Here is a 27915-nt window from a genome sequence, read left to right as displayed (position 1 = left end):
CTGCTTTACAACACAGTATGTGACAAACAAATGAGATAAACATGAACAACACTTCTCCATTTTGTTTCCAGGTTTAGAAATAAATAAACCCCCCATGAGGCGTTCAAGAGAACTGATGATAGTAAGTGTTACTAACCGGATGTCCATATTGGCAAGTCTCAATGTTGGGTAACACATCTTGAACGTTCTGGCATTGGGTCTAGTGACTTACCCATGTCAGAACAACTACATAAAATATGTTATTAACAGTCATAACAGCTTACATAAGCTTGACAGCTGACTTGACACTGTCATGGCACAAATCTTTGCTTAAGTCAGCTAATTGGCTTAGCATACAGATAGCCAACTAATTTACATAAATATCATTTTGTGTCATGACAGTGTAAAGGGTCATTATTTTGACATCAGTTTTCATGACCGAAAATGACATGTGTTATGTCATGACAGCGTTATGTCACCCTTATGACAGAGAAGTAAATTAAAGTGTTACCGAACCTGTATAAAACTTGCCTGTGTAAACCATTGTTGTAATACTGAGCATGTACATACCGTAGTGTATTTACACATATGGCTGACAGCATAATAGTCATGCAGGATGTTTATTTACATAATGTATACTGGTATCCTTTTACCCATCCATATGCAGCTTATTAATATTGTATTAACAGTCATTGTTATCTAGTTATGCCATTAGTGAGCTTGTAGATTACATTACATGAGTTGATCAAGTATGTTTGAATAGCAAAACCAACTGGTATATCAGCTTTACTTTTGTGCCACTCAAACACCTCATCTGATACAACCCTACAGGATTAGGCATCGATTTCACAATTCACAACCATTGAAGAATACATTTTGTGAGAAGCGGTCTCAGGTAAAGTGATCCTTTGAAACAGCCACAGTGATCAGTGTTCACTGATCTTTCAGCACTGTTTACATACACACACACACACACACACACACACACACACACACTTTGTCTCAATGAGATACATTTTGGCCTGATGTGTGAGTGCTACAGTGGAGTGATGTATGCCAGATTGATCCACAAATTGGTTCCCATTTAAGGATAAGTTAACACTTAGCCTTGGCAAAACAGAGAAGTCGTCCAAAAAATACTAGTAATTAAATCATGGGCAACGGCATAAATAGAACATCTGTGTTACCCCGGCACATTTCCCCAAGAGCAAACCACAACCAAATCGGTGCTTGTAATGCATAAGAACAAAAGAAATCAGGCCACCTCTTGCACAAACAGAACCTTGTGTTCAAGGCTTGACAAACCTCTAAGAGTATCCATCTTCTCTCTCCATACAAAATCAAATAAAGTATTAATTTCTCATCATCATCAAAAGCTACTGAGTTACAGCACACATCACTATTGAACTATATGTGGGAACAGAATATGTAAGATGAAGATTACTGGCTTCAACTGGATATGTACCAGGTCTGATGGTTGATGAACACTGGTCAGTTTTGACAACCACTGGATCAGGAAGAGAGAGGATATTCCTAATTTCCTCCAGATCCAGGGTCAGAAATAGAGATAAGAAAGGAAAAAGCAGAAAAAACACCCCTTTCCCTGACACTTCGACTGGCAGCGGACACAGTGGAGAAGGACTATAATGGACAGATTTAGAACAGGAGCAGGAACAAGCTAGCCTGGTATCCAAACTGATTGCACTGCGTTTCACAGGAAAACAGTTGTAAGCGCAGCGTTCAATCTGGTTTAACCAGGCTAGCTATGAGTATGATATAGGGTGACATACAGAAGGGGAGCCCCAGAAAATGTGTTACTGTGTCCCAAGCTTGATAGCAATGCCAAACAATTAATGGTGTAGAGCTGGAAATAGCAACATTGAATGTAGATGATACAGTACAGTACAGTAGCTAACACATTCCACCTGTTGTGAGTGAATTGTGTGGCTATGAACAATAGAGTAAGAGCTGGGAGACCGACAGCTGCTGATAATACAAAGAGCTTTTTACATTGTCCACTGGGCCGTGTTCCGACCCTGCAAGTAGCTACCAGCAGTCCTGGGTGGCGAGATGTGACTGGGGCTCCCCATGGAGGCCGGGGCGTTGACTAACGGGGACGTCAATTCAGATGAGTCAGGGATGGGGGGATACGATGGGGGATCTTGGTGTGATGGTGAAGTGTGGTGATGGTATCCACAGGGGGGGGGGGGAAGACGTTTGAAGAGGGGGCGAATGACGTGAGGAGGGGGGCGACAACATGGCTGCCACTGTGTCCCGCGGTGACGATGGGTCAGGGAAGGATCGCAAATCATTTGGCTTTGATCTCGGTGTAGTCGCTGCCGCCATCCCCCCTCCCTGAGGCCCCCCCATCCCTGGAGCGCCCCCCCCCAGAAACTCCAGGGCGGCGTAGTTCAGCTGTTGCCTCTCCAGGGCTGCCATAGAGCCCACAGGTTGATCATCTCCGTCTTCTCCCTGTTGAAGGTACGGAAAGAGAGAAGGCCCATTCAGAATCACAGATTATACCAGCACAGTGCCACCAATGCCATTGACACCTCAGAACATAGACCGTATAAAGTGATAACATGACAGACATTGAGAGAGGAGAAAGGAGGGTTAGTTGTTATTGGTGAGCAGAGGTGTAAGACAAGGAGATTGAGTAGGTTTAGCATATCCTGTTGGTATCGAGGCAGCCATACAACAGCAGTCATGGAAATCAAAGGCAATACAGCACATGGAAGCGGATCTCAGACAGCAGACGACTGTGAGCCAGATCTGGTTGTTTGGTGACACATACAGTATGGCTCAGTTCTGGCACCACAATGCGTCATATGGCCCAGATCTGGTCCGAATGTAGGAGATGCGGACTGGGAGAGGGTTGGCACTTTGCTGATGGGCCATCTCTGGCTTGAGTTGTGTGGCCGTAACAACTTTTCCTAGTTACTGGGCTACTTTAGGTCTGAATGTGGGCCACATCCACCTTGACAGGCAAGATCTGGGCATTTCATGCTATAGTTCCACTTCAGGACCGTAACACTAAGTGGTTAACTGGGCCATATGGTAAGTCGTAATACTGTAAATAAGGGCCGAATTTGTCTTAAGCTGTGCAAGAGTTAGGGAAGAGAAAAAGAGACAGAAGAACGCAGAGAAGCGATGAAGCAGAAAACAGTGGTTTGGAAAGGCTTTGGTCGCAGCTACTCCAGAGGTACTGTGATAGATAGCTATAGTGGTACTGGGACTCTCAGGCTAGGTCAGTAGTTGGCTGGGGAAGTTTACATTTTCTCTTTAACATAAGAGGTCATATACAGTCGTGGTCAAAAGTTTTGAGTATTGGTCTTCACAAAGTTCGCTGCTTCAGTGTTATGAGATATTTTTGTCAGATGTTACTATGGTATACTGAAGTATAATTACAAGCATTCCATAAGTGTCAAAGGCTTTTATTGACAATTACATTACGTTTATGCAAAGAGTCAATATTTGCAGTGTTCTTTTTTAAGACCACTGCAATCCGGCCTGGCACGCTGTCAATTAACTTCTGGGCCACATCCTGACTGATGGCAGCCCATTCTTGCATAATCAATGCTTGGAGTTGGTCAGAATTTGTGTGTTTTTGTTTGTCCACCCGCCTCTTGAGGATCGACCACAAGTTCCCAATGGGATTAAGGTCTGTGGAGTTTCCTGGCCATGGACCCAAAATGTTGATGTTTTGTTCCCCAAGCCACTTAGTTATCACTTTTGCCTTATGGCAAGGTGCTCCATCATGCTGGAAAAGGCATTGGTCGTCACCAAACTGTTCTTGGATGGTTGGGAGAAGTTGCTCTCTGAGAATGTGTTGGTACCATTCTTTATTCATAGCTGTGTTCTTAGGGAAAATTGTGAGTGAGCCCACTCCCTTGGCTGAGAAGCAACCCCACACATGAATGGTCTCAGGATGCTTTACTGTTGGCATGACACAGGACTGATGGTAGCGCTCACCTTGTCTTCTCCGGATGCCCTAAACAATCGGAAAGGGGAATCATCAGAGAAAATGACTTTACCCCAGTCCTCAGCAGTCCAATCCCTGTACCTTTTGCAGAATATCAGTCTGTCCCTGATGTTTTTCCTGGAGAGAAGTGGCTTCTTTGCTACCCTTCTTGACACCAGGCCATCCTCCAAAAGTATTCACCTCACTGTGCATGCAGATGCACTCACACCTGCCTGCTGCCATTCCTGAGCAAGCTCTGCACTGGTGGTGCCCCGATCCCGCAGCAGAATCAACTTTAGGAGACGGTCCTGGCGCTTGCTGTACTTTCTTGGGCGCCCTGACGCCTTCTTCACAACAATTGAACCTCTCTCCTTGAAGTTCTTGATTATCCGATAAATGGTTGATTTAGGTGCAATCTTACTAGTAGCAATATCCTTGCCTGTGAAGCCCTTTTTGTGCAAAGCAATGATGACGGCACGTGTTTCCTTGCAGGTAACCATGGTTAACAGAGGAAGAACAATGATTTCAAGCACCACCCTCCCTTTAAAGCTTCCAGCCTGTTATTCTAAATCAATCAGCATGACAGAGTGATCTCCAGCCTTGTCCTCGTCAACACTCTCACCTGTGTTAACGAGAGAATCACTGACATGATGGCAGCTGATACTTTTGTGGCAGGGCTGAAATGCAGTGGAAATGTTTTTTGGGATTAAGTTCATTTTCATGGCAAAGAGGGACTTTGCAATAAATTGCAATTCATCTGATCACTCTTCATGACATTCTGGAGTATACGCAAATTGCCATCATCAAAACTGAGGCAGCAGATTTTGTGAAAATTAGTATTTGTGTCATTCTCAAAACTGTTGACCACGACTGTGTCACGATCGGTAGACGGAGTAGACCAAGGCGCAGCGTTGAAAGCAAACATACTCTTTATTGTGATCTCACGAACAAAACAACAAACGATAACGTGACGTCTACGGTTTAACACAATCACACTGGAACAAACCAAACGGAACAAGATCCCACAACTATTGTGGGAAAACAGCCTCTATAAATATGGCTCCCAATCAGAGACAACCAGCAACAGCTGACACTCGTTGCCTCTGATTGGGAACCACTCTGGCCAACACAGAAATACAACACATAGAATATACACACCCTGGCTCAACATAAAGAGTCCCCAGAGCCAGGGTGTGACAGACTGTAGGTTTTTGATAATTAATGAGTATCTCCACGGAATGTAGATCAAAAAAGGGACATGAATTGAACGGGTATAGTATAGTATCAGCATTAGCAACGGGTCAGCTATCATTCTCCCGTCTAAGACAGATCTGAGAATAGTCATTCTCATCCTCATAGTCATCATCATCAACATGTCTCACCACTTTCTTCCTCAAACATTGTTTGTCCTTCTTGACTGTGCTGTAGTACATCACTGGGTTCTCCAGTTTAGAGAACAGGTCCTGCCCAGGGTTGCCATTCTCTCTGGGGGATGGAGTCACAAGATCAGACTCGGTCTCATGGCCACTAACTAACTAACTCAGGGCGACACTCCAAGCCTGAGCATCCATTTTAAAACAAGGGCCTGTTTCCCAACGTAGTTAATAGTCTCCAGGCATATGGTTCATGGTTATGGTCGACGTTCATGGTTGTGGTTATTGTTTCATGGGTTTAGTTGCGGTTGAGCTGACACCGTCTCTTGGAGCGACATTCTGTAAAAGCTTTTGTCAGAATGTGATGTATTGCTATAATGCTGACGCACCTTAGTTAAGTAGGCTACCATGGCTGTATTTTTAGCTAAGCAAGTCAAGGGTACAAAGCAGTATCAAAGCAGGGAAAAGAGCCTTCAAACTATAGGCTACGGTTAGTCTGGCTTGCTAACACCACTCCACCAGGCAGCCATTTTGGATCTCCATCTCAGAGGATTTCAGAAAGGGGACTAGTGATGGCAAATTAAATGAACTCGCTCTTGCATTAGCATAACTTATGAAGATGATTCTCAGGTCCGTCCATCGATCAATCATTCACTCACGAATACACAGAGGTGTTTTAGAATGGATGGCTAGGCTGAAGTGTTTCCTTATCGTCAATTCAAACAGGAAATGACTACCTGTAACTCGCATCGACCCCTGTCACAGTTAGTGAAGGGTGGACACTCACTTCTTGTTGTTATGGCCCACATATCTCACTGCTGCGATGATGAAGGCGATGACAGCCACTCCACCGATGGTGCCAACAATCACTGCCATCATATACTTCTCTAAAATTGGACAAGAACATCATATTGATGATAGTGTAGAAACAGAAGGTGGGTCATGGTACTATAACTTTTTTACATTCAAGATAATGCCATTACCATATCAAGCCAATGGGGTAGCCAGTTTGTGGTCTTACTTATAAAGTCAATGTAGAAATCATATAAAGGTACTACACTTCTCATTTCAGTTCAATCTCTCATGTATTTTCGGCTATACAATTATTTGCATTTTAATTGTTTGCAGTTTGTTTCTGTATTTAACCATAAACCTGAACTTGTGTACTCACTCTCCTGCTGCAACTCCAGATGAACGCTCTCCGACCCGTACATGTTGCTGATGCTGCAGTGCACATTGACGGCATTGACGGCATGCAGGGAGGACATAGAAGGGATGAAAGGTAGTGATAGGTGGAGAATGAAAGGAGTTGAACAAAGGAGCAAGTTAAAGAGGATAGAACGTACGGTGTATAAACAAGAGCAAGAAGCTATGGGCCTGGTTTATCACATAACTAATACGTCATTATATATGTCGCTCGTCACTACTTATAAGAAATATGTCACAGCAAGTCATATAAACTAAAATGTCAGCTTGGTTGACATATAACTACAATGGTTAAATGTAACTATTTTTCATGACGCCGTTGCCGTTATACCCCACGCAGGTGTAGATGCAATCCTGAGCGGGGGTTAAGTCTTCCAGGGAGAGCGAGGCATTGGAGGCCGTGTCCCACAGCAGCTCCTGGTCCCCAAACAGCCAGGAGATCCTGGGAGGAGGGTTACTGTCCACCTCACAGTGCAGGGTCACGGAGCTGCCCTCCATCACCTCCGTGGACACGTTCACCCACACCGAGCTAGGGGCATCTGGGGTGCGAGGAAGGGGAAGGTGGGGTTAGACTTGTAAAAGTGACAAGTGTATAACCTGGTTAAACCAGACCCAATGCTGCACTCATCATTTTCTCAAAGAAAAACAAAGGTGACACGTAGAAAAACAGGTTTGGATGCCAGGCTAACATACCCTATGCATGTCATAATCATGCAATGTATTGCTAAATCAAGCTGCTATCCTTCTACTGTAGATGGAGAATAATGGATGACTGTAGATATTGACAATGGTTCTACAATGTGTGCGTCAGAAATATATGTAACACTGCTACTATTACATTTGGTGTAGTAGTCAGGATTAGTTATTCTATATTTATATAATCCCCCACATTACATAATGTGTCCCCTGTTGGTCAGTTGGTCACTTACACTTGACGTCCAGAGAGATGAGTCTCTCGTAGACCAGGGTGGTGTTGGGGTAGTAGACCCTGCAGCCCAGCAGCTGGCCGTTGTGCATGGGCCTGGGGTTGAAGGTGAGCGTGCTGGACAGTACGGCTGTATTGCTTTCTTCCACGAAGTCTGAGGTCTACTCGGGTTCAGGCAGGTAGTCTGTGTACATCCATTGGCTCTCTGGGCTATTCTCTGGACAGTTGTGTGTATTATAGCACGTCCAGATTCTCGTCAGCGACTATCTCCTCAGGGATGTCAATGTTGGGCTGGTCTGGGGGACAGAGAGGACATAAGTGAACAATTTAAAATTCACCAATTCACAATATTTACCTATTCTCATTAAAACTATAATAATTATAATCACAGCTAGGTCATTCCTAGCCTGGTGCCAGATCTATTTGTGCTTGCCAACTCCTATTGTCATAGGATTGTCACTCTCCCGAGTGGCGCAGTGGTCTAAGGCACTGCATCGCAGTGCTAGCTGTGCCACTAGAGATCCTGGTTCGAATCCAGGCTCTGTCGTAGCCGGCCGCGACCGGGAGACCCATGGGGCGGCGCACAATTGTCCCAGCGTCGTCCAGGGTAGGGGAGGGAATGGCCGGCAGGGGATGTAGCTCAGTTGGTAGAGCATGGCGTTTGCAACGCCAGGGTTGTGGGTTCGATAAAATAATGTATGTGCTAACTGTAAGTCGCTCTGGATAAGAGCGTCTGCTAAATGACTAAAATGTAAATGTAAATAGTCAGGCCATGTAATGCCAAACAGTGTCCACAGATAGTTGGCAAGACATCACAACAGATATGGTACCAGGCTATGGCAATCCAGCCCACAAATGTGACACCTACGATTGAAAAAAATCATAGTAAAAAAAAAAAATAGCCTCTCAGGTTCTCTCAGCAGGCTTACCCAACACCTTGAGCTCAGAGAAGTCTGGGTAGGTGTAGATGTTGGCACCTGTCCAGGTCAACACGGAAGTAGTACCTCCCTGAGTGCTCTGTACCTATATTACTGATGAGCGGGGTGCAGTTCCTCTGGTGCAGGTCCCCAATGAGCTTGGTACGCCCTTTGTAACTTTCATGCACAATGTGTTGAAGACCACAGCTGGGAAGAGCACCACAGGTGGGTATGGCTGGCCAAAGTACCAGATGCCGTGGATGCCACAGTATTGCCAGATACATGAATCTGAAGGGGATGACCACGCAGGACTTGGTCATGGCCGAGACGTCCCTTGGTACCCATACATTCCACTGGCTACTGACATCTGAGAGAGGGAATGAGGGAGAGGGAGGGGAGATTGGAAATGGGAATATTGAGAGCGAAACTGTATATCAATGAACAATCAATCTACACTACATATAACGTTTCAAATGGAATCACTGAGAAATGATGAACAGAGAGAGACAAAGAGAGAGAGAGAACATAGGATGATATCATGAGGTCCTCCCTGGGTGAGCTGGTAAGAGCAGAGACCCTATGTGGAGGAAGCATATGTTTCACTCTTACCACTGGCACCACTGTTTAAGTGAGAGGGACAAGGTTGAGCCAAGATGGACGCCAGCCAGCCATCCAACAGCACTGGAACAGTAGGCTGATTCCCTGCTGCCATGTGTGTCAGTTGGACCCTGTGTCTACTCTGTACTCTGTTGCTTTAGTGTTGTTTGCTGTAAGTTTGACACACTCTAAAAGTCAACTGGGTCAATGCAGGAAAACCACCAAATCAGTTTTACATTGCAATTGCATATCTAGATTACTGCATTTCTAGTATTACATCTGTAGTCTTCAAGGGAATTTCCACAGTCTGAATTATTGTGATATAATTGAGAAGATATTCACACTGACAAGAGGGAATGAGAAACATAGGAGTTGTACCTTTGATGATCAGCAACATCGGCCAAAGCAGCACCAAACACCACATGGTGTCTATTTAACCCTGAACCAGAGACCTCTGCAACAGACATCAGACATCAATTACACATCAACTACTTCACACTTTACCATTCTGTTCTGGACCAATGGAGCCCCATGCTATGTGATATATATTGAATATGCCATTATAGTGACATATGTACAATATCACCTGTTGTGACATATAACTAATGTCAGTAGTGGTGACATTGTAAGAATATTCAAAGATATGCACGCATGACTGTAAGTCGCTTTGGATAACAGCGTCTGCTAAATGGCATATTACTTATTATTATTAAATTAATAGAGTCATGAGTAATACAGGAAGCAGTTGGATATTACTTCACTCGTCCGTAGCATTTTTGATGATACAGTATCTGTTTAGATGAAAATGGGTTTTAATTGCCATACCACTACGAATACCACATCTTTACAACTACTAATGATTTCAATATTAACAATACTTTAATGATGAAAGGCAGGTAGCTTAGTGGGTAAGAGCGTTGTGCCAGTAACTGAAAGGTCGCTGGTTCTAATCCCCGAGCCGACTAGGTGAAAAATCTGTCGATGTGCCCTTGAGCAAGGCACTTAACCCTAATTGCTTCTGTAAGTCGCTCTGGATAAGAGCGTCTGCTAAATGACTAAAATGTAAAATGTAATGTTGCTCTCTCTGTCAGAGAGAAGAGTAGAGCTGTGCAGATGAGGACCCACGTCCTGCCTCCACTGCCTCAATGAATCAACCACAACACCAGGGTCTGTCTCCTTTCACCTCTTTCTCTGGTCACCTTGTCTGTGTCCACAGGTCTGGAGCACAGAGAGAGTATCGAATAACATGATAAATAGTGTTATAATAATAACTACACATCCCATTACCAGCTGTGTAAGGGGAATACATAGGCATTCATAACATCTGACATAACCGTTTCATGACACGTTTATGATTGTTACAACCTTCTTAGCACATTTTTTCAACTGTAATTTAATACATGGAGAGAAGATGTCAAAGTCCTAGTAATGCTTTATTTTACGCTAGTAGTCTGTTACCATGTGGTTTCTAAATAAATTCCAGACAAATTACATACTTTTTTACCTAAGTCCTCATAGAGATTCATTGTAAAAAACAAAAAAGTACCAATTGTTTCTACCAATGACAAAGGAGTTACTAGCTTTGTTAAATAATTGCAAGTGATGTCCAGAGAGTTGCCAATTTTTCCCAAGTACTTTAACAGTTTTTTGAGCCATGCAGAGAAGATGACTGAATCAGCACATCACACCCATCAGAGACACATACAGGGTTCACAGTCAACAGGGGGAGAGAGCACACTGAGAGAGAGGTAAACTGTCACTTCCTGTCCCCAGTCTGTAACTCCTCCCTCTAACCTGGTGCTGATGAATTTACATTTTACATTTTAGTCATTTAGCAGACGCTTTTATACAGAGCGACAAACCTGATTAAATCCTGGATGATTTCATTAAATGTTCCTAGTGTTATGATTTAACTGGATAGAACCCAAATGCAGACAAGTACACCAAGCCAGAGAAGTTTTAACAGGTTTATTATAATGTTCAATAGTCCAGGTTTCCAATAAATGGGGAAGAGCAAGTCCAGGTTACAGGGAGGGTACAGATCCAGGTCAGGGCAGGTGTGGTACCGTAATGTCCTAGTGTCCGTGGTGAGTCCAAAGGAGAGGCCCGATAGTGGAGAGCGGGATGGTGGTGGCAGGAGTGAAGCGGAGGCAGGAGTCAGGTTCCAAATATCTGTGGCACAGGAGAAAAAGTAAATAAACAGTCCAAAAAACACAAGAGCGAAAACAGACAGGTTGAGTCGGCAGCGAGACTAACATGGTTGTCTTGACTATGATCTGACGATGAGTGGTAAGTTTGACCGGGTCTTAAAGGCTGAGGTGATTATGGTGAATGAGCTGCAGCTGGAACCCTGACTCCCGCACACCAGACTTCACTCCTGCAATCAAGGACAGACAGAGGGGAGGGAGAGAGCAGAGAGAGCTACCTATCAGCAGTAGGCCTAACAGTACCCCCCCCTCTACGGACGCCACCTGGCGGCCGACAGGGTTTATCAGGATGTAACCTATGAAACTCACGAACCAGAGCAGGATCCACAATGAAGCTCCTGGGCACCCAGGAACGTTCCTCAGGACCATAACCCTCCCAATCCACCAGGTACTGGAAACCACGACCCCGGCGGCGAACATCCAGAAGTCGCCGGACAGTGTAGACCGGACCCCCACCCACGATCTTGGGCGGAGGAGGGGGACGAGAGGGCGGGCACAAAGGGCTAACCGACACAGGCTTAATCTGGGAAACATGAAAGGTGGAATGAACCCGTAGGGAGGCAGGAAGCTGTAGCTTAACCGCGCAGGGGGTTAACAATAGACAGTATCTTGAACGGTCCTATAAAACGAGGCGCCATCTTCTTCGACTCCACCTTCAATGGAAGGTCCCGTGACTTCAGCCATACCTCTTGACCAGGAGAGTAACCGGGAGCCTGGGACCGGTGACGGTTGGCTTGCCTCTGCATGTACGCCGAAGCTCGGGACAGAGCTACCCTGGCCTTCCTCCAGACCTTGCAGCAGCGGCGCATGTGGGACTGCACCGAGGGTACCGCAAGTTCCCTCTCTTGGGAAGGGAACAGGGGAGGTTGATAACCCAGAGCACACAGAAAAGGAGACAAACCAGAGGAAGCGTTAGTCAAGGTGTTATGAGCATATTCCACCCAGGGGAGCATGGAGCTCCATGACCCAGGGTTAGACCCAGTGACACAGCGAAGTGCGGTCTCCATCTCCTGGTTCGCTCTCTCGGCTTGCCCGTTGGTCTGGGGTGATATCCAGAGGACAGGCTGGATGTAATGCCCAAAGCTTTACAGAAAGCTTTCCACACCTGGGAGACAAACTGGGGACCCCTGTCAGAGACAATATCCGTGGGTAGACCATGAGAGCGGAACACATGTTCAACCAAAATATCAGCCGTCTCTCTGGCAGTGGGCAGTTTAGGTAGGGCCAAAAAATGAGCGAACTTAGAAAAACGATCAATCACCGTAAGAATGACAGTCTTACCAGATGAGGGGGAAGTCCAGTGACAAAATCCATAGCGATATGCGACCAGGGCCGGCTGGGTATAGGTAGAGGTCGTAGATGACCAGCGCTGGCCTGGGTGGAGTTTTTACTTCGTGCACATACCGTACAAGCAGCAATGAAGGCTCGAGTGTCCGCCTCCATCGTGGCCCACCAGAACTTCCGTCGCACAAAGTCAAGGGTCCGCGAAACTCCAGGGTGACAGGTAAGGGGAGACGAGTGAGCCCACTGAAGTACCTGTAGCGAGCAGACTCAGGGACAAACATCCGGTTAGGAGGACCCCTCCCAGGGTCAGCTTGATGATGTTGAGCCTGTCTAACAATCCCCTCGATGTCACATGTGATGACTGCAATACTGCAGGTAGGAGGCAAAATGGGTTCAGGGTTACTACCAGTATCCACAGCCGAATGAACACGAGACAGGGCGTCAGGCTTGACGTTGCGTGACCCAGGACGGTAAGACAGAGAAAAATTGAATCTCCCAAAAAATAGTGCCCACCTGGCTTGACGGGGGTTGAGCTGCTTCGCTGACTGGAGGTAAGCCAGATTCTTATGATCCGTCCAAACGATGAAGGGTTGTTCCGCCCCCTCCAACCAATGTCGCCACTCCTCGAGAGCCAGCTTAACGGCGAGCAGTTCACGATTTCCAACATCATAATTCCTCTCTGCCTGAGAAAGTTTCCTTGAGAGAAAAGCACAGGGATGCAGTTTGTTATCTTCAGGAGAACGTTGTGACAACACTGCACCTACCCCAGTGTCGGATGCATCCACCTCCACGACAAACTGGCGGTCGGGGTCCGGCTGCATCAGAATGGGAGCCGAGGCGAAGCGATGTTTCAGTTCTTCGAACGCTGATTCGGCCCCTTCATTCCAAGCGAACGGTCGTGAGATGGAGGTGAGAGCGGTGAGTGGCGCCGCAATGCGGCTGTAGTCCTTGATGAACCTCCTATAGAAGTTCGCAAACCCCAGGAATCGTTGAAGTTGTTTTGCGGGTAGAGGGAGCTGGCCAGTCCGTGACAGCAGAGATCTTAGCTGGGTCCATCCGCAGCTCCCCCTGAGCTATGATGTAACCCAAAAAAGAGGTCTCAGACACATGAAATTCACATTTCTCCATCTTCACAAACAGTTTGTTCTCCAACAACCTTTGCAACACCTGGCGCACATGCAGTTCATGTTCCTGGGAGGACTCTGAGAAAATCAAGATATCATCCAGATAGACAAAAACAAACCGATTCAACATGTCCCGAAGGACATCATTGACTAGTGCCTGAAAAACAGCAGGGGCATTAGACAACCCAAAAGGCATAACCCGATACTCAAAATGTCCCAAGGGTGTGTTGAAGGCAGTCTTCCATTCATCACCCTTACGAATGCGCACCAGGTGATACGCATTTCGTAGATCCAGTTTCGTAAAGATGGTAGCACCATGAAGGAGGGGAAAAGCAGAATTAATCAAAGGCAGAGAATACTTGTTCTTAATGGTGATGTTGTTAAGTCCACGGTAATCAATACAGGGTCTGAGGGTCTTATCCTTCTTAGCAACAAAAAAGAATCCCGCTCCTACAGGTGACGAGGAAGGACGCATAATACCTGCCGCCAAGGAGTCCCGAATGTAGTTCTCCATAGCCTCCGTCTCCGGCCGGGAGAGATTGTACAGGCGACTGCTGGGGAGCGGGGCTCCTGGCTGGAGGTCAATGGCGCAGTCGTAAGGCCGGTGAGGAGGAAGAGAAGTAGCTCTGTGTTTGCAGAAAACGGATGCCAGGTCATGATACACGTCAGGAACAGCAGAAAGATCCATGGACTCCAGTGGAGGTTGAGGCACAGTACTGGCAGGAGTCTGAGCAGAACACAAACAATTCACATGACAAAATGTGCTCCATGAAACAATGCTACCTGTCACCCAATCAATGTGTGGATTGTGTTTTATGAGCCAGGGGATACCAAGGACCAGGGGAGTCTGTGGGCAGTCGATAATATGGAATTGAATGTTCTCCTGATGATTTCCCGACACTCTAAGACAAACAGGAACAGTCTGATGGGTAATGCGGGTCAACAATTGTCCATTTAGACCCTTAGCCTGCAGCGGACAGTCCATAGGAACAGTCTCCAAATCCATTTGTTGAGCCCACTCTCTATCCAAAAGCTTTCGTCGGCACCAGAGTCAATCAGCGCACTAACAGAGAAATTCTGGGACTGCCACTGGAGGGATGCCTGGAGCAGAATGCGGGAGAAGAGGAAGAATCCGCTGCTCGGCTCACCAAAACTTCTCCCATAAATGATGAGCCGGCCCTTTTCCCCGGACGAACTGGGCAGGAAGGAACGAAATGACCAGCTTCTCCACAATACAGGCAGACCCGAGCCTGAATACGACGTGCACGCTCCTCTGAGGACAACCGTGCACGACCCACCTCCATGGCTTCGGGTTCAGTGCTCCTCGTATCGACTCGGGAAGACACGGCTCTCTCCGTAGGGACGATGCAGGGAGGAGTTTGTTGATGACAGACAGGTTGCTTGGAACTAACACTCCTCTCCCGGCGGCGCTCCCGAATCCGATTATCCAACCTGATAGTGAGTGAAATAAGATTATCCAGCGTAGGCGATTCATCATATGACACCAATTCATCTTTTAAAGTCTCAGACAAAGCATTGATGAACACTCCTTGTAATGCCTCGTCATTCCAACCACTCACTGCTGCTAAAGTCCGAAACTCCACTGCCATCTCCGCCACACTACGAGCCCCCTGCCGAAGAGAAAACAACCGTTTCGCAGCCTCCTTGCCTCGTACGGGTGGTCAAAAACCTTCCTCATCTCCGTGGTGAAGGCCACGTAAGCGTTGCAAATGTCCGACTGACTCTCCCAGACCGCGGATCCCCAGGCACGAGCGGAACCGCTAGTAGAGTTGATAAGGTAGGCAATACGGGCTCTTTCTGAGGCGTAGGTGAGGGCTGTTGTTCAAACACTAACGAGCATTGAGTCAAAAAAATCGCCACAGGTTCCCATGTTCCCGTCATAGCGCTCTGGAGCAGGAACAAAAGGCTCTCTGATCTGGGCTGAAGGGGTAGTAAGGACAGACACTTGATTGGTGAGTAATTGAACCTGATTAAGCAGCACCTGACTGTCCTCAGCAATCGTCTTAAACAGGGTATCATGTTGGCCAAGTAGAATGCCCTGATTGGCTATGGCAGTCCAAATTTGAGTGCACTCTGGGGTGGTATCCGAGCTACTGTCTGCTGGGTTCATGTTGGTCAGATCATACTGTTATGATTTAACTGGATAGAACCCAAATGCAGACAAGTACACCAAGCCAGAGAAGTTTTAACAGGTTTATTATAATGTTCAATAGTCCAGGTTTCCAATAAATGGGGAAGAGCAAGTCCAGGTTACAGGGAGGGTACAGATCCAGGTCAGGGCAGGTGTGGTACCGTAATGTCCTAGTGTCCGTGGTGAGTCCAAAGGAGAGGCCCGATAGTGGAGAGCAGGATGGTGGTGGCAGGAGTGAAGCGGAGGCAGGAGTCAGGTTCCAAATATCTGTGGCACAGGAGAAAAAAGTAAATAAACAGTCCAAAAAACACAAGAGCGAAAACAGACAGGTTGAGTCGGCAGCGAGACTAACATGGTTGTCTTGACTATGATCTGACGATGAGTGGTAAGTTTGACCGGGTCTTAAAGGCTGAGGTGATTATGGTGAATGAGCTGCAGCTGGAACCCTGACTCCCGCACACCAGACTTCACTCCTGCAATCAAGGACAGACAGAGGGGAGGGAGAGAGCAGAGAGAGCTACCTATCAGCAGTAGGCCTAACACCTAGGCACATGATTTATTTAGTTCAATTCATCATTGATTGGCAAGTCAATGAATGTCCAAACACCAGAATACAGACCTATTTATCTGTCTCTGATTAGAAAGAAATAACAAACACTGACATGCACTGCAGCCCTTCAGGCCTGGGAAACACTGTCCCTAACTGCTTCATTTGGGGATAAGTAGTAACATCTCAGCCTGCTAATAAAACATTGTATCAAAATGTAGGAGGTTCAATGTATGAATGTATGAATATAAATATGCTTAATTGGCAAAACTAAAAGTATTCTAAGTGTTAGGTAAACAAACACACAATCTTAGCTCCAACTAACTGTCTGGTCTACAGTACTAATGTATGCTACTACCTATGCCTTACCTTTGACCTGGATGAAAAAACCTAAGGGCAGACCTTAGTAGGGAAATACATCCCAATGATTAATAGCAGATACTGTATATCCTCAATACAAGTGAAGTGTGCTGACTGTGTCTGCTAGATCTATTTACAGGCTCTGTACTGTGAGTGGATCATTCTAATCATGTAATCCCATCCTTAATCCAGTATGAGTTTGAGAACATACACACAACAGAGTCCATGATGCTCACACTGACAAGTGGCAGGTGATGTAATCTGTAAATTAACCGTTTGTCTTTTCTTTTAGTGCACACAAAACCGTACAAATGTGTGGAATAGGCGGCAGTGTAATAACCATTGATCTCAGCGCCACCCATTGAAATGTAATGACGACAACGATGGTATCAATTCAAACAAGTTAAAACATGAACAGAGCTTTCATTGTCTGTGAGTCAATAGTACAACCATTGAGCATTAGGTAAAAACACATTATTTAAAAAAATTAAGTCTATAAAGACAAATTCCCTCTCTGGACATAAATATTTGATTCCTGAGCAAGAAGGATAAATACGTGTAGGCAACGTTATTTCCTCTGAAACAATCTTCAAAGTGTGTAATTCCTTTCCCAGTTTGTTTGAATGGAAACAGTGACAAAGGGACATGTTTTACATCTTCATGTTCTTCTAGTCCAAACCTGAGGAATAATATATGTGTTTATAATGAGTCTGTCCGGTAGCTCTTTAAGAATACCTTGATTGTGACAGGATAGTTTCTCTTCTTCAACCTGTTACACTCAACAAAGGAAAAACACTGCATTCTCGCTGTTTGGTATTGAAAGAAAGAAGTAGGGTGTATTTATGTATTAGCATTTCTGTTTCACTTCCAAGATAAAGCTTTCATTTACTCTATCGAAACATTACAAAATAAAATAATAATAATTGTGATTAACATTTATACCAGGGCTGGGCAGATGGCGGCGGTCACCCTTTTGTAGGCCCGCGGATCAATTTCCAAAGAGAAAAATATAATAATAGAAAAACAGTGTGTGGGGGGGGACTCAATCAGGTTTTAACTTACTGTTGAGAGTTAGAATAGTAGAATACACAAGGTGCAATTTCGAAATTTGGTTGTGCATCAGCAGTTTTTCTCATGTTATGTAAGTCACTTAAGGTCACACAATTAGCCCATGTCAGCAAAGATGTTTTAGATTGGTAAATTAGTCTACCGGCCAGCTATCTAAACTTCTAGTAATCATGATGAGTTCAGATTTTAGTTTGGCCTATAAAAACATACACAATTTCTACATGCTTTGGACAGATTTCAGAAAACAAACAAATGGAAATACACAAAACCATTAAAAGTGAGGTAGTGTCTGAATAAACAAAAAAAAAACAATACTGCAATAATGCACACTTATTAATAGAAAAATATTCTAATAGACGGGTTAGCTGACAATGCCACGAAAACGATATGCACGCTTCAATGAGTCAGAAGGCTGTGTGTTGTCGTGATTCTGGATGGCCAGATAGCTAGCAACAATGACACAAAGCTGCCATGTGGTGAATTGTAGGTGGCTGGTTTCAGCTAGTTTTATCTTGTTCTTGATACCATGTCATGTTTTGAGGTATTTTGACTGATGTCACATCTATGCTAATATGCAAAAATTAGCTAGCTAGCTAACCAACAACTGTAACAATGTATTTGAGAGACAAGAAGTTCTCATTGTGCAAATGTATTTATATTTTTAATAAACATTAGAGACTAAATATAGTTTACATGTTGTCAACAATCTAAGCCTACCCGTCTGTTTTGCCCCATAGTTGTGCACACGTCTATTTTGTTGCTAGACAACAAACCTGTCTATAGCACACAACTTTTAAAAGCATAATGTACTTTTTTTCTTGATTCATTTCATTTGACCTCTCTGGCTAGCCCAAAATGACAATTCTTTATTACATTTTGCCAACATTTTCTGCAGTATATCAGCATTCTATGTACAGAAATATAATGGTTACAAACACACATACTATACTGAACAAAAGTATAAAAGCAACATGCAACAATTTCAACAGTTTTACTGAGTTACAGTTCACATAAGGAAATCAGTCAACTGAAATAAATTCATTAGGCCCTAATCTATGGATTTCACATGACTGGGCAGCGGCGCAGCAATGGGTTGGCCTGGGAGGGCATAGGCCCACCAACTTGGGAGCCAGGCCCATCCACTGGGGAGCCAGGCCCAGCCAATCAGAATGAGTTTTTCCCCATAAAAGGGCTTTATTACAGTTTCATCAGCTGTCCGAGTGGCTGGTCTCAGATGATCCCGTAGGTGAAGAAGCCAGATGTGGAGGTCCTGGGCTGGCGTGGTTACACGTGGTCTGCGGTTGTGAAGCCATTTGGACGTACTGCCAAATGATCTAAAACGACATTGGAGGCATATGGTAGGGAAATGAACATTCAATTCTCTGGCAACAGCTCTGGTGGACATTCCTACTGTCAGCATGTCAATTGCACGCTCCCGCAAAACTTGAGACTGCTGTGGCATTGTGTTGTGTGACAAAACTGCACATTCAGCCTTTTATTGTCCCCAGCACAAGTTGCGCCTGTGTAAGGATCATGCTGTTTAATCAGCTTCTTGATATGCCACACCTGTCAGGTGGATGGATTATCTTGGCAAAGGAGAAATGCTTACTAACAGGGATGTAAACAAATTTGTGCACAAAAATTTTGATAAATAAGCTTTTTGTGCGTATGGAACATTTCTGGGATCTTTTATTTCAACTATTGAAACATGGGACCAACACTTTACATGTTGCATTTATATTTTTGTTCAGTATACCTAATATCCCCCACCCCCTTGTCAAATCGAAATGCAAAAATTAAAGGAAAGAGGAGAAAAACAAGACAAAGTTTGACCACTCTACTTTTCCAAACCACATCTTTGTCAGTCCTTCTCTATGTTGACAAAAAACAATCATTACAAAAGAAAAATTACACTTCCTTGAAAAACATCACAAAAACATTACTAGAAAATATTATTATTTAAAATGTACAAGCACCAGGCACATACAGTACCATCTGACACAGGGCTGTAAAATAAAGCATTTACCAAAACTTTTAACTACAGTAGTTTCAGTTATTAAACAAAGTCTCTGTATTATCATAAATCATTCAAACTGGAATATGAGAGAACACCACATGGCTGTATAATAGAAGCCATACTACTGTATGCTATTCCAACCACCCATAATAGCCTTGACGTTGGAGTAAAGCGCTGTATCCTCATCTGTCTCTGCTGCTGGCTTGCTGTTCTCTTTCTCCTCCTCCTCCATCACACCACTCCCCTCTCCTTCATCTTCTTCCCCATCTTTCTTCTTCTCTCGTTTGATTTTGGCGTACTCTGACTCTGTGGTGGTGGTCTTCTTCTCTGCCTCCTCAGGAGTCTTCTTCTTCAGTAGGGAGTAGTCAATACTGGCATAGTCCACTTCTTTGGGTTCTTCCCCTGTGGCAGATTTTCCCGTGGCTCCACTGGTATGGGGCCCTCCATTTTCAGCTCCCTCCCTCAGCTCCACCTGCAGAGGGGTCTGTTCGCCCCCCACAGCCTGTCCTGTATCCGTCTATGGAGTACATTACAGAAAGCACAGTGTTATGAGTCTTTTGTTAGCTTGGTGGTCCCAGATCTGTTTACGCTGTCTTATCAACTCCTATTGGCATGTCAATGCTAACTGAATGTTGGTAAAGCTGAATAAAGAAAGAAACTGGTACTGCACCTGTTGGTCTTCACATGCCACCATCTCCAGGTTCATGAAAGGGCTTTTGGAGTCTGAGTCCTTTGGGATCCTCTCTTTTTGTCTAAGGATAATATTACAAATGAAATATCTCAATAACTGTATTTTGGAGTGTTAAGCAAGCACTTCCATTACAATGTGGTGAAAGGCATTGGCACTTTGGACAGTATATCTGATGCTCGTGATAGCAAATATGAATTTCCAAAGACAATCTGTAATTGATTTTTAAAACAACATGCTCAGTGAATACTAGCTGTACTACAGTAACATAATACATGTACCTTTGAAATGTCCCTTTCAAACATAGGACGATACAGGCAATGATAGCTGTAAATGATGCACCAATCACAAATGCAGTAATCAATTTTGGGTTTGACAGCATTGCCAGTATATCTTCCAATACTTCATCTAAAAAGAAAACAACAACTACGTATTAGAAGTGGCTACATGACTTCATATCCTCTGTAAGATTTTTTTTTGGGTTCATTATGTGGTTTTCCAACTGAAATCCAAAACATTGCACATATTGGGTACGATTGGGAAGATGGAGCTCTCTAACAAAGTTACTTAACTTATATCTTTACCTCCTTGCTTTTCTTGGTTCTCTTTTTGCGTTTCCTGCAACTTCCCTCTCACTACACCCACAGTATTTCTGCTGACACACTCCACAGTGGTGTTGTGGGTGTGGTTTCTAACAGGCAGGCTGATGGTGCTATTCACTGAGGACCCGAACACTGATGTAGTGAGGCTGTACTTCTCTGTGTTGAGCTCCAGCAATGGCCACTCAATGAGGGGTAAGGGAACCCCCAGACTGACACACACACAGGTCATGACCTCTGCTTGGACCACACACCCAGAGCCATTGAGCATCACAGGACGGTCTGGAAAAAGACAGCGAAGAGAGAGAGATCAGTGATAGATTGATGTTAACATCATGCGAGATAAGAATGATTGCGTCTCATATCAACTTAAATGTTTCAATCAGGTTTGTACAGTGCTGTTTGTACTCACACATCACAGTTACAACAGCGGAAGCTGTCAGAGTCCTGTTGGGGTGTTGAGCTGTACACACATACTCCCCAGCATGCTCTCTTGTCATGTTAGAGATGGTGAGAGTGGCCAGTCCAGAGCTATTCTGATCAAAAGCTGTTTTCCCCTTCTTACTCCAGGTGATGTTAGATGATGATGGTGGGTAGCTGTCAACACTGCAGGTCAGATTCAGGGTATCACCCTCTCTCACTGTGTTACAACCAGAGATCTTGGGTTCCTTCACATCTAGAAAACAAAGTGCATACACAGTTAATCATGTTCATGAAATATAACTGTTGAAGCACAACGAAAGCATGTGTTGTGAAATGAAGGTCAGATAATGTACAGTACTTACGTGTCACATTCAATTTCAGTGTCTTCTTAGTGGTGACAATGCCATTGAAGGTCACCAGACATGTGACATTGGTGCTGTGATCCTTAGCTGAGGGGGTAAATGTCAAATTTGAGAAATGGGTTGTTGTGACGCTGGCCAGATCCTCTCTCTCCTGTATGGCGGTATTTTCTTGGAGCTCAGTTATGTTGTCTCCTGTTCCTCTCCATGCCCATGTAATGTGAGGAGGGGTTCCAGAGCACATCCCCGGGGCAGTGCAGGTCAGAGTAGCTGGTTCTCCCTCTGTCAGAGTAGGAGTCAACACTGAGGGCTTCTGGGTCAGAGCTGAACATAGGAAATACAAACTCAGAAGTGAGTTTTTCATCTATGTACCTGACCATCTGAGAAATATAATCAGACGCAGTGTGACAGCATCATGCCTATGCTACCCCTGTAAAAACTGCTCCAAATAAAGCCAAAAACATTCCACCATTGTTTAGAAAAAATAAGACTTTGGAAAGGGAGACTTGGGGAGGGGAATCTTGGCATTTATGAATTGGAGATATGTACCTGTATGTTACAGTCAGCGTTCATATTTAAGTACAGTAATTGTCATGTCAATATAACTTACAGTAATAGTCATGCTGTACCTGTCACAGTGATTTTCATTTTCTGTGGGTATGTAAATGTAAATGGTCCTCCTATCATTCTGAATTGATACGCTCCAGTGTCATTCTCTCTGATGTCGTTGATGATCACACTACAGTTCTTCTTTGTCAGGTCTGTCTCCAGAAGAGACACTCTCTGTTTATAACCCTCCTGAGCCTTAGAGGGATTTTTGGAGTGGAAAATTCTATTTTTATCCTGAACACATTCGCCATATGTAGAGCACTTGAACCATATTGCAGTGGTAGGCTTGGCGTTATCAGGGTGAGTGAAAGTACATGAAATAACAGCACATAGTCCCTTCTCTGCTGTTATCTCTGCTGGACTGAAGGTGATGGTCCAGGGTGATGCTTTTGTGTGTGGTGGTGGCTGTGGCTGTTCTGATAGAGGGACATTAATACAGTCATGTGTAATGCAGAAAGCACTTTGTTACTAATATTTTTGATGATACAGAATCAGTTGAGATTAAAATGTGTTACCACATCTATACAACTAGGCCTACTAATGATTTCAATATTAACAATACTTTAATGACCAAAGGGACCCTACGTTGACATCTTGCTCTCTCTGTCAGAGAGAAGAGTAGAGCTGCCCACATGAAGACCCACATCCTGCCTCCACTGCCTCGATGAATCAACCACAACACCAGGGTCTGTCCTCTTTCACCTCTCTCTCTGGTCACCTTGTCTGTGTCCACAGGATTGAGCACAGAAAGAGTATAGAATAGCATGATAACTAGTGTTATGAGAATAACTACACATCCCATTCCCAGCTGTGTAAGGAGAATACATAGGCATTCAGAAAATCTGACTTGAAGATTTCATGACACGTTTATGATTGTTTCAACCTTCTTAGCACATTTTTTCAACTTTAATTGAATGCACAGAGAGAAGATGTCAAAGTCCTAGTAATGCTTTACTTAAGTGATAATGCCCTCGAAGCCGGTGTTTGGAGGATATATTGGCATGGGTGTTGTTCGTTGAGGGTCGCCAAACCGTGCCAAAATATCCTCCAAACACTGGCTTCGAGGGCATTATCACTTTTATACAACGGATTAACAAAATATTAAAATAATTATTTACATATTTTCATTAACAACGTAATTTTGATTAATTTATAAATCGTTTTTCATCCTTCCACAAGATATAGTCCGACACTAATCTAGGGTTGCTACCCAAGCCGGCTGATGCTGATTCATGATTTCGACTGGCTGAGAAAAGTTGCCTTCCTTTCTGTCTCATCCTGACTCCCGACTCCCAACTCCCGAAACGTTGATTACTATGGGACAGCTGGAGATCGAATGTGGATATTGAAACAATGTTGCAAATGTTGGAGAGACAGACAGTAAGGTTTATACAAATCTCCGCTGTTGAAAAACGAAATGTTAGTCTAAAAGAAATGTGATATAATGTCTAGATGCTTTTTGAAGTGGAGATCAAGTCTATAAATTGCCTGGCTGGGCTGATGAGACAGTGGATTGCGCAGTCAGATGGAACAGAGTAAATAGGCATTTCAACGTCATAGATTTAGCCTGTGCAATTACATAAATATTAGACATGGATATTCATTGTAACAAAGTACCATTATTTTCTACCGAGGACCAAGGAGTTACTCGTTTTGTTAAATAATTTCAAGTAATGTCCAGAGAGTTTTCTTTCTTCTCCCATTTACTTTAAAAGTTGTTTTAGCCATGCAGAGAATAAGACTTAATCAGCACATTACCTCCTCTCTCTCTCTCTCTCTCTCTCTCTCTCTCTCTCTCTCTCTCTCTCTCAGTGTGCTCTCTCCTTCTGTTGATCAGGAGCCTTGTGTGAGTCTCTGGTGGGTGTGAGGTGTCACTTAATGTCCCCAGTCTGTTACTCCTCCCTCTAACCCGGTGCTGCAATCCAGGAAGTCCCTCTGTATTGTATACCGCCCAGCCAATTTTCCTTCCAATTTTTTGGGGCGCAGAGAAAATTTAAAGTCTTGTGAGCGGAAATTTGAATGTTGTGAGAATTTTGTGCATCTTTCGGTGCACGTTTACAGTGAACACTGAGGCTGTACTCTTACCAGTGGCGATTTTGGAATGTAAATCTTTGTGAGGCAAACTCAAAACATGTGGGGGTTGCATGCCAGCAAAGCCACTACACAACACAACACTAAACAATACATTAATTGCACTATAACAGTGACAAACGGTGCCCACAAACTGTTAGGGCCTACATAAAGCTTGTGCTCTTGTATGCGGCTGCTCGGCAATGGAAACCCATTTCATGAAGCTCGCGACGAACAGTTATTGTGCTGACGTTGCTTCCAGAGGCAATTTGGAACTCAGTAGTGAGTGTTGCAACCGAGGACAGACGATTTTTACGCGCTATGCGCTTCAGCACTTGGCAGGTGGCATCCTATGATGGTGCCATGTTAAAAGTCACTGAGCTCTTCAGTAAGGCCATTCTACTGCCAGTGTTTGTCCATGGAGATTGCATGGCTGTGTGCTCGATGTTATACACCTGTCAGCAACGGGTGTGGTTGAAATAGCTACTAATTTGAATTGATGTCCACATACTTTTGTATATATAGCGTATCACTTTTCTCAAATTATAGTGTTCACATTTGTATTCCTAGGCATTACTAATCAAGCTCCGCACAAGCAGACATCAATGGCGCACACAGATGATCATATTATTACATTCACATGATGTATTAGAATATTACTTATGATTCTGTATTAATACCAGTGATGTAGTGGTAAAAAAAAGGCGGATAATGGGTAAACTATAAACTCCAGTGGGCAATCAAGATAAGACGAACAACCACTAATATAAACGAAAACGTATTACATTTTTAGAACTGCATTGTTTGCCTTTGGTTGTCTCTGGTTGCTTCCTCTCTCTCTCTCTGTCTCCTCTGCTTCCTCCTGCATGCATTTCAGCCTGCCTCAACCTCACCACTGAGCGCCACATCACTGTCTGTCTCAATAGCCTACTCTCTGTAAAGCAAAGTTATTGTGAAAATGTAGCCTATTTTTTGCTCCTTTCTCTGTTTAACGTTAGATTCTTACTTCATCCTACTAGCCGGCTAAGCAATACTAGCCAGAGAGCCATTCAACATTATTGCAATAGAAGTCCCTGCCGGCAGCTTGCCACCTGACTGACTGTAGGCCTATAAGCGACTATTTACCAGTTCTCCGATAGTTGGTTTTTGTTTGTTTGGGGATGTCTGTAGACACGGCAGGAGATGCGGGATGGTTTTAAAATGGCCTTTTGTCCGGCATCTCCCAAACGCACTGTCAGTAGCTTCTCTAGTTGCATACTTGAGCTGGGGTAGCTCGTTTCACATCTCAGGCCCTCGGCCTGTGCTGCGAGAGGGCAGAGTTAGCCATTTGAGAGAGTGGTGAATGTGCTCCTAAAAAGGCAAACCTGGGAGGCAAATCCGGGGAACACAAGCAAACACAAAGAACAAACCACTGCTCATGATTCCACTCATTCGCAAAGAGGCAGGCGCAATTAGAACTCAGTCAGATATAGAATATTATACAACGGGTGGTTCTAATCCTGGATGCTGATTGGTTAAAACCGCATTCCAGCCGGTGTCTATTCCACAAGTTACCACCGGCTAAATCTATAATGTTAAAATGCCTATTTACTCTGTTCCATCTGACTGTGCAATCCACTGTCATCAGCCCAGCCAGGCAATTTATAAACTTGATCTCCACTATAAAAAGCATCTAGACATTATCTCACATTTCTTTTAGACCAACATTTAGTTTTCAACAGCGGAGATTGGTATATACCTTTAGGCTGGGTTTCTGTATAGCACTTTGTGACATCTGTTGATGTAAAAAGGGCTATAGAAGTAAATGTGATTGATTGACTGACAGACTCGCAGGCAGCGTTGCTCAGCCAGTAGAAATCATGAATCACCTGGCATCATTTTTATGGATATATACAAAGAAATGTAAATTGATAAAAGGTCAAACGAAACAAACTGCAGATAGTTTGCAGTCTTCCCAGCTTTAGTTTGAAGTGATTGTGTTAGCTGTGTTGTTGGCTAGCTAATCTGAAGAACAGTCTCCTGACGAGAGAGCGCATTTTCAATGCCAGGCAAAATCGCGCCTCATTAGCTCATTGATATTGATGTATCCAAATAAATGTCACTAGAAAACAGCTTAAACAAATGCAAATTAAGCTATTGTTGTTATTCTGTCTGCACTGTTTGACGTGACTAAGTTAGCCGTAGTTGGCTAGCTAGCAAGCAAAGGATAATAACGTTGCCAGCCATTATGGCAATGGAACATTTTGAACAAATGAGTGGGTCCATAGAAACAGAACAAAAAGTCTGAATCCTGGGTCACGTCTCTGGCAACCGAACCGATACAACGAATGACCAGCCGGCTTGGGCACTAACCCTAGATTTGTGTCGGGACTATATCTTGTGGAAGGATTAAATAGTATGAATAAATTCATCAAAATTACATTATTAATGGAAATATGTCAATCATTATTTGAATATTTTGGAAACCCGTTGTATAAAAGTGATAATGCCCTCAAAGACGGTGTTTAGAGGATAAATTGGCATGTGCCAATATATCCTCCAAACACCGGCTTCTCTGACATGATCACTTAATTATACCATAGCATTGTTGAATACAGCAATATTTCTTATTGGCTAGATGGGCATTCTAGAATGGACATTAAAACCATATTTCGAGACAGTTGGAAAATATATTGGGACACCTTGCAATCATGACGCAATATGCGCCTACACATGCAGACAGTACTTTTTTTTTTTTTGGAGCATCTGATGTTCTAAAGTGGTGAGTGATGAACGTACATTTCCCCGGTCCCTATGTTGCAGTCATGAGGGAAATGGCGCTATGCTGTCAAATCCTCCCACATGTCCAAACCTAGGTGTCCTTATACAGTGCATTCGGAAAGTATTCAGAACCCTTGACATGTTCCACATTTTGTTAGGTTACAGCCTTATTCTAAAATTGATGAAATCGTTTTTCTTCTTCATCAATCTACACACAATACCCCATAATGACAAGCAAAAACAGGTTTTTAGAAAATGTTGCTAATTGATAAAAAATAAAAAACGTCAATATCTTATTTACATAAGTATTCAGACCCTTTACTCAGTACTTTGTTGAAGAACCTTTGGCAGCGATTACAGCCTCAAGTCTTCATGGGTATGATGCTACAAGCTTGGCACACCTGTATTTGAGGAGTTTCTCCCATTCTTCTCTGCAGATCCTATTATCAATGTCAGAGCTTACTGGACTGTATTGAGTGTATTTAATGATTAATTAGTACCTTATTCAAAACCAGTAACATATTTTCCTTCAATCCACAATCTTTCACTCACTATTCAGACATATCAGACCCACTTTTGAAGAGTGATGATTACTCTTTCACTATTACATTACTCTGATTTGATAAAGAGAAGTCATGACAATAACGCTACTGATCACAGCCTGAAGAGGAAGAAATTGGTTGCAACAAT

The 27915-nt window shown here is 43.9% G+C and overlaps 1 protein-coding gene and 1 pseudogene across 2 annotated transcripts; both read right to left on the bottom strand.

Moving 5' to 3' along the window:
• Window positions 1–2287: 2287 nt before the first annotated feature.
• The window catches only part of LOC121559412, a 39510-nt pseudogene continuing 13882 nt past the window's right edge, over window positions 2288–27915 (bottom strand).
• On the bottom strand, window positions 19378–23498 carry LOC121559417 (sialic acid-binding Ig-like lectin 11). Of its 2 annotated transcripts, XM_041872639.1 has the most exons (8): window positions 22981–23498; window positions 22416–22811; window positions 21790–22110; window positions 21417–21680; window positions 20990–21286; window positions 20687–20813; window positions 20388–20469; window positions 19378–20234 (listed from the first exon to the last, which is right to left on the bottom strand). In XM_041872639.1, exons 1-8 carry the CDS (start codon window positions 23195–23197, stop codon window positions 19839–19841), a joined length of 2100 nt encoding a protein of 699 aa, XP_041728573.1. In that variant the 5' UTR covers window positions 23198–23498; the 3' UTR covers window positions 19378–19838. The 2 variants fall into 2 exon arrangements, with proteins under 2 accessions (XP_041728573.1, XP_041728574.1); XM_041872640.2 differs by lacking the exon at window positions 22981–23498 and having other exon boundaries at window positions 22416–22850.

The sequence above is a fragment of the Coregonus clupeaformis genome, unplaced genomic scaffold (genome assembly GCF_020615455.1).
Source record: "Coregonus clupeaformis isolate EN_2021a unplaced genomic scaffold, ASM2061545v1 scaf0493, whole genome shotgun sequence".
Classification (NCBI taxonomy): Eukaryota; Metazoa; Chordata; class Actinopteri; order Salmoniformes; family Salmonidae; genus Coregonus; species Coregonus clupeaformis.
This window is presented reverse-complemented; position numbering and strand designations above follow the sequence as displayed.

Bases quoted from the DNA above. Each gene is read 5' to 3' on its own strand.
- LOC121559417 (XM_041872639.1), bottom strand. From the start codon at position 23,197: ATGGGATGTGTAGTTATTCTCATAACACTAGTTATCATGCTATTCTAT. The intron at 22,812-22,980 runs GTAGGGTCCCTT...TCCCTCTATCAG, and splicing joins AGAGAGAGCAAGATGTCAAC to AACAGCCACAGCCACCACCA. The intron at 20,470-20,686 runs GTACATGTATTA...TATTATCCTTAG, and splicing joins TTGAAAGGGACATTTCAAAG to ACAAAAAGAGAGGATCCCAA.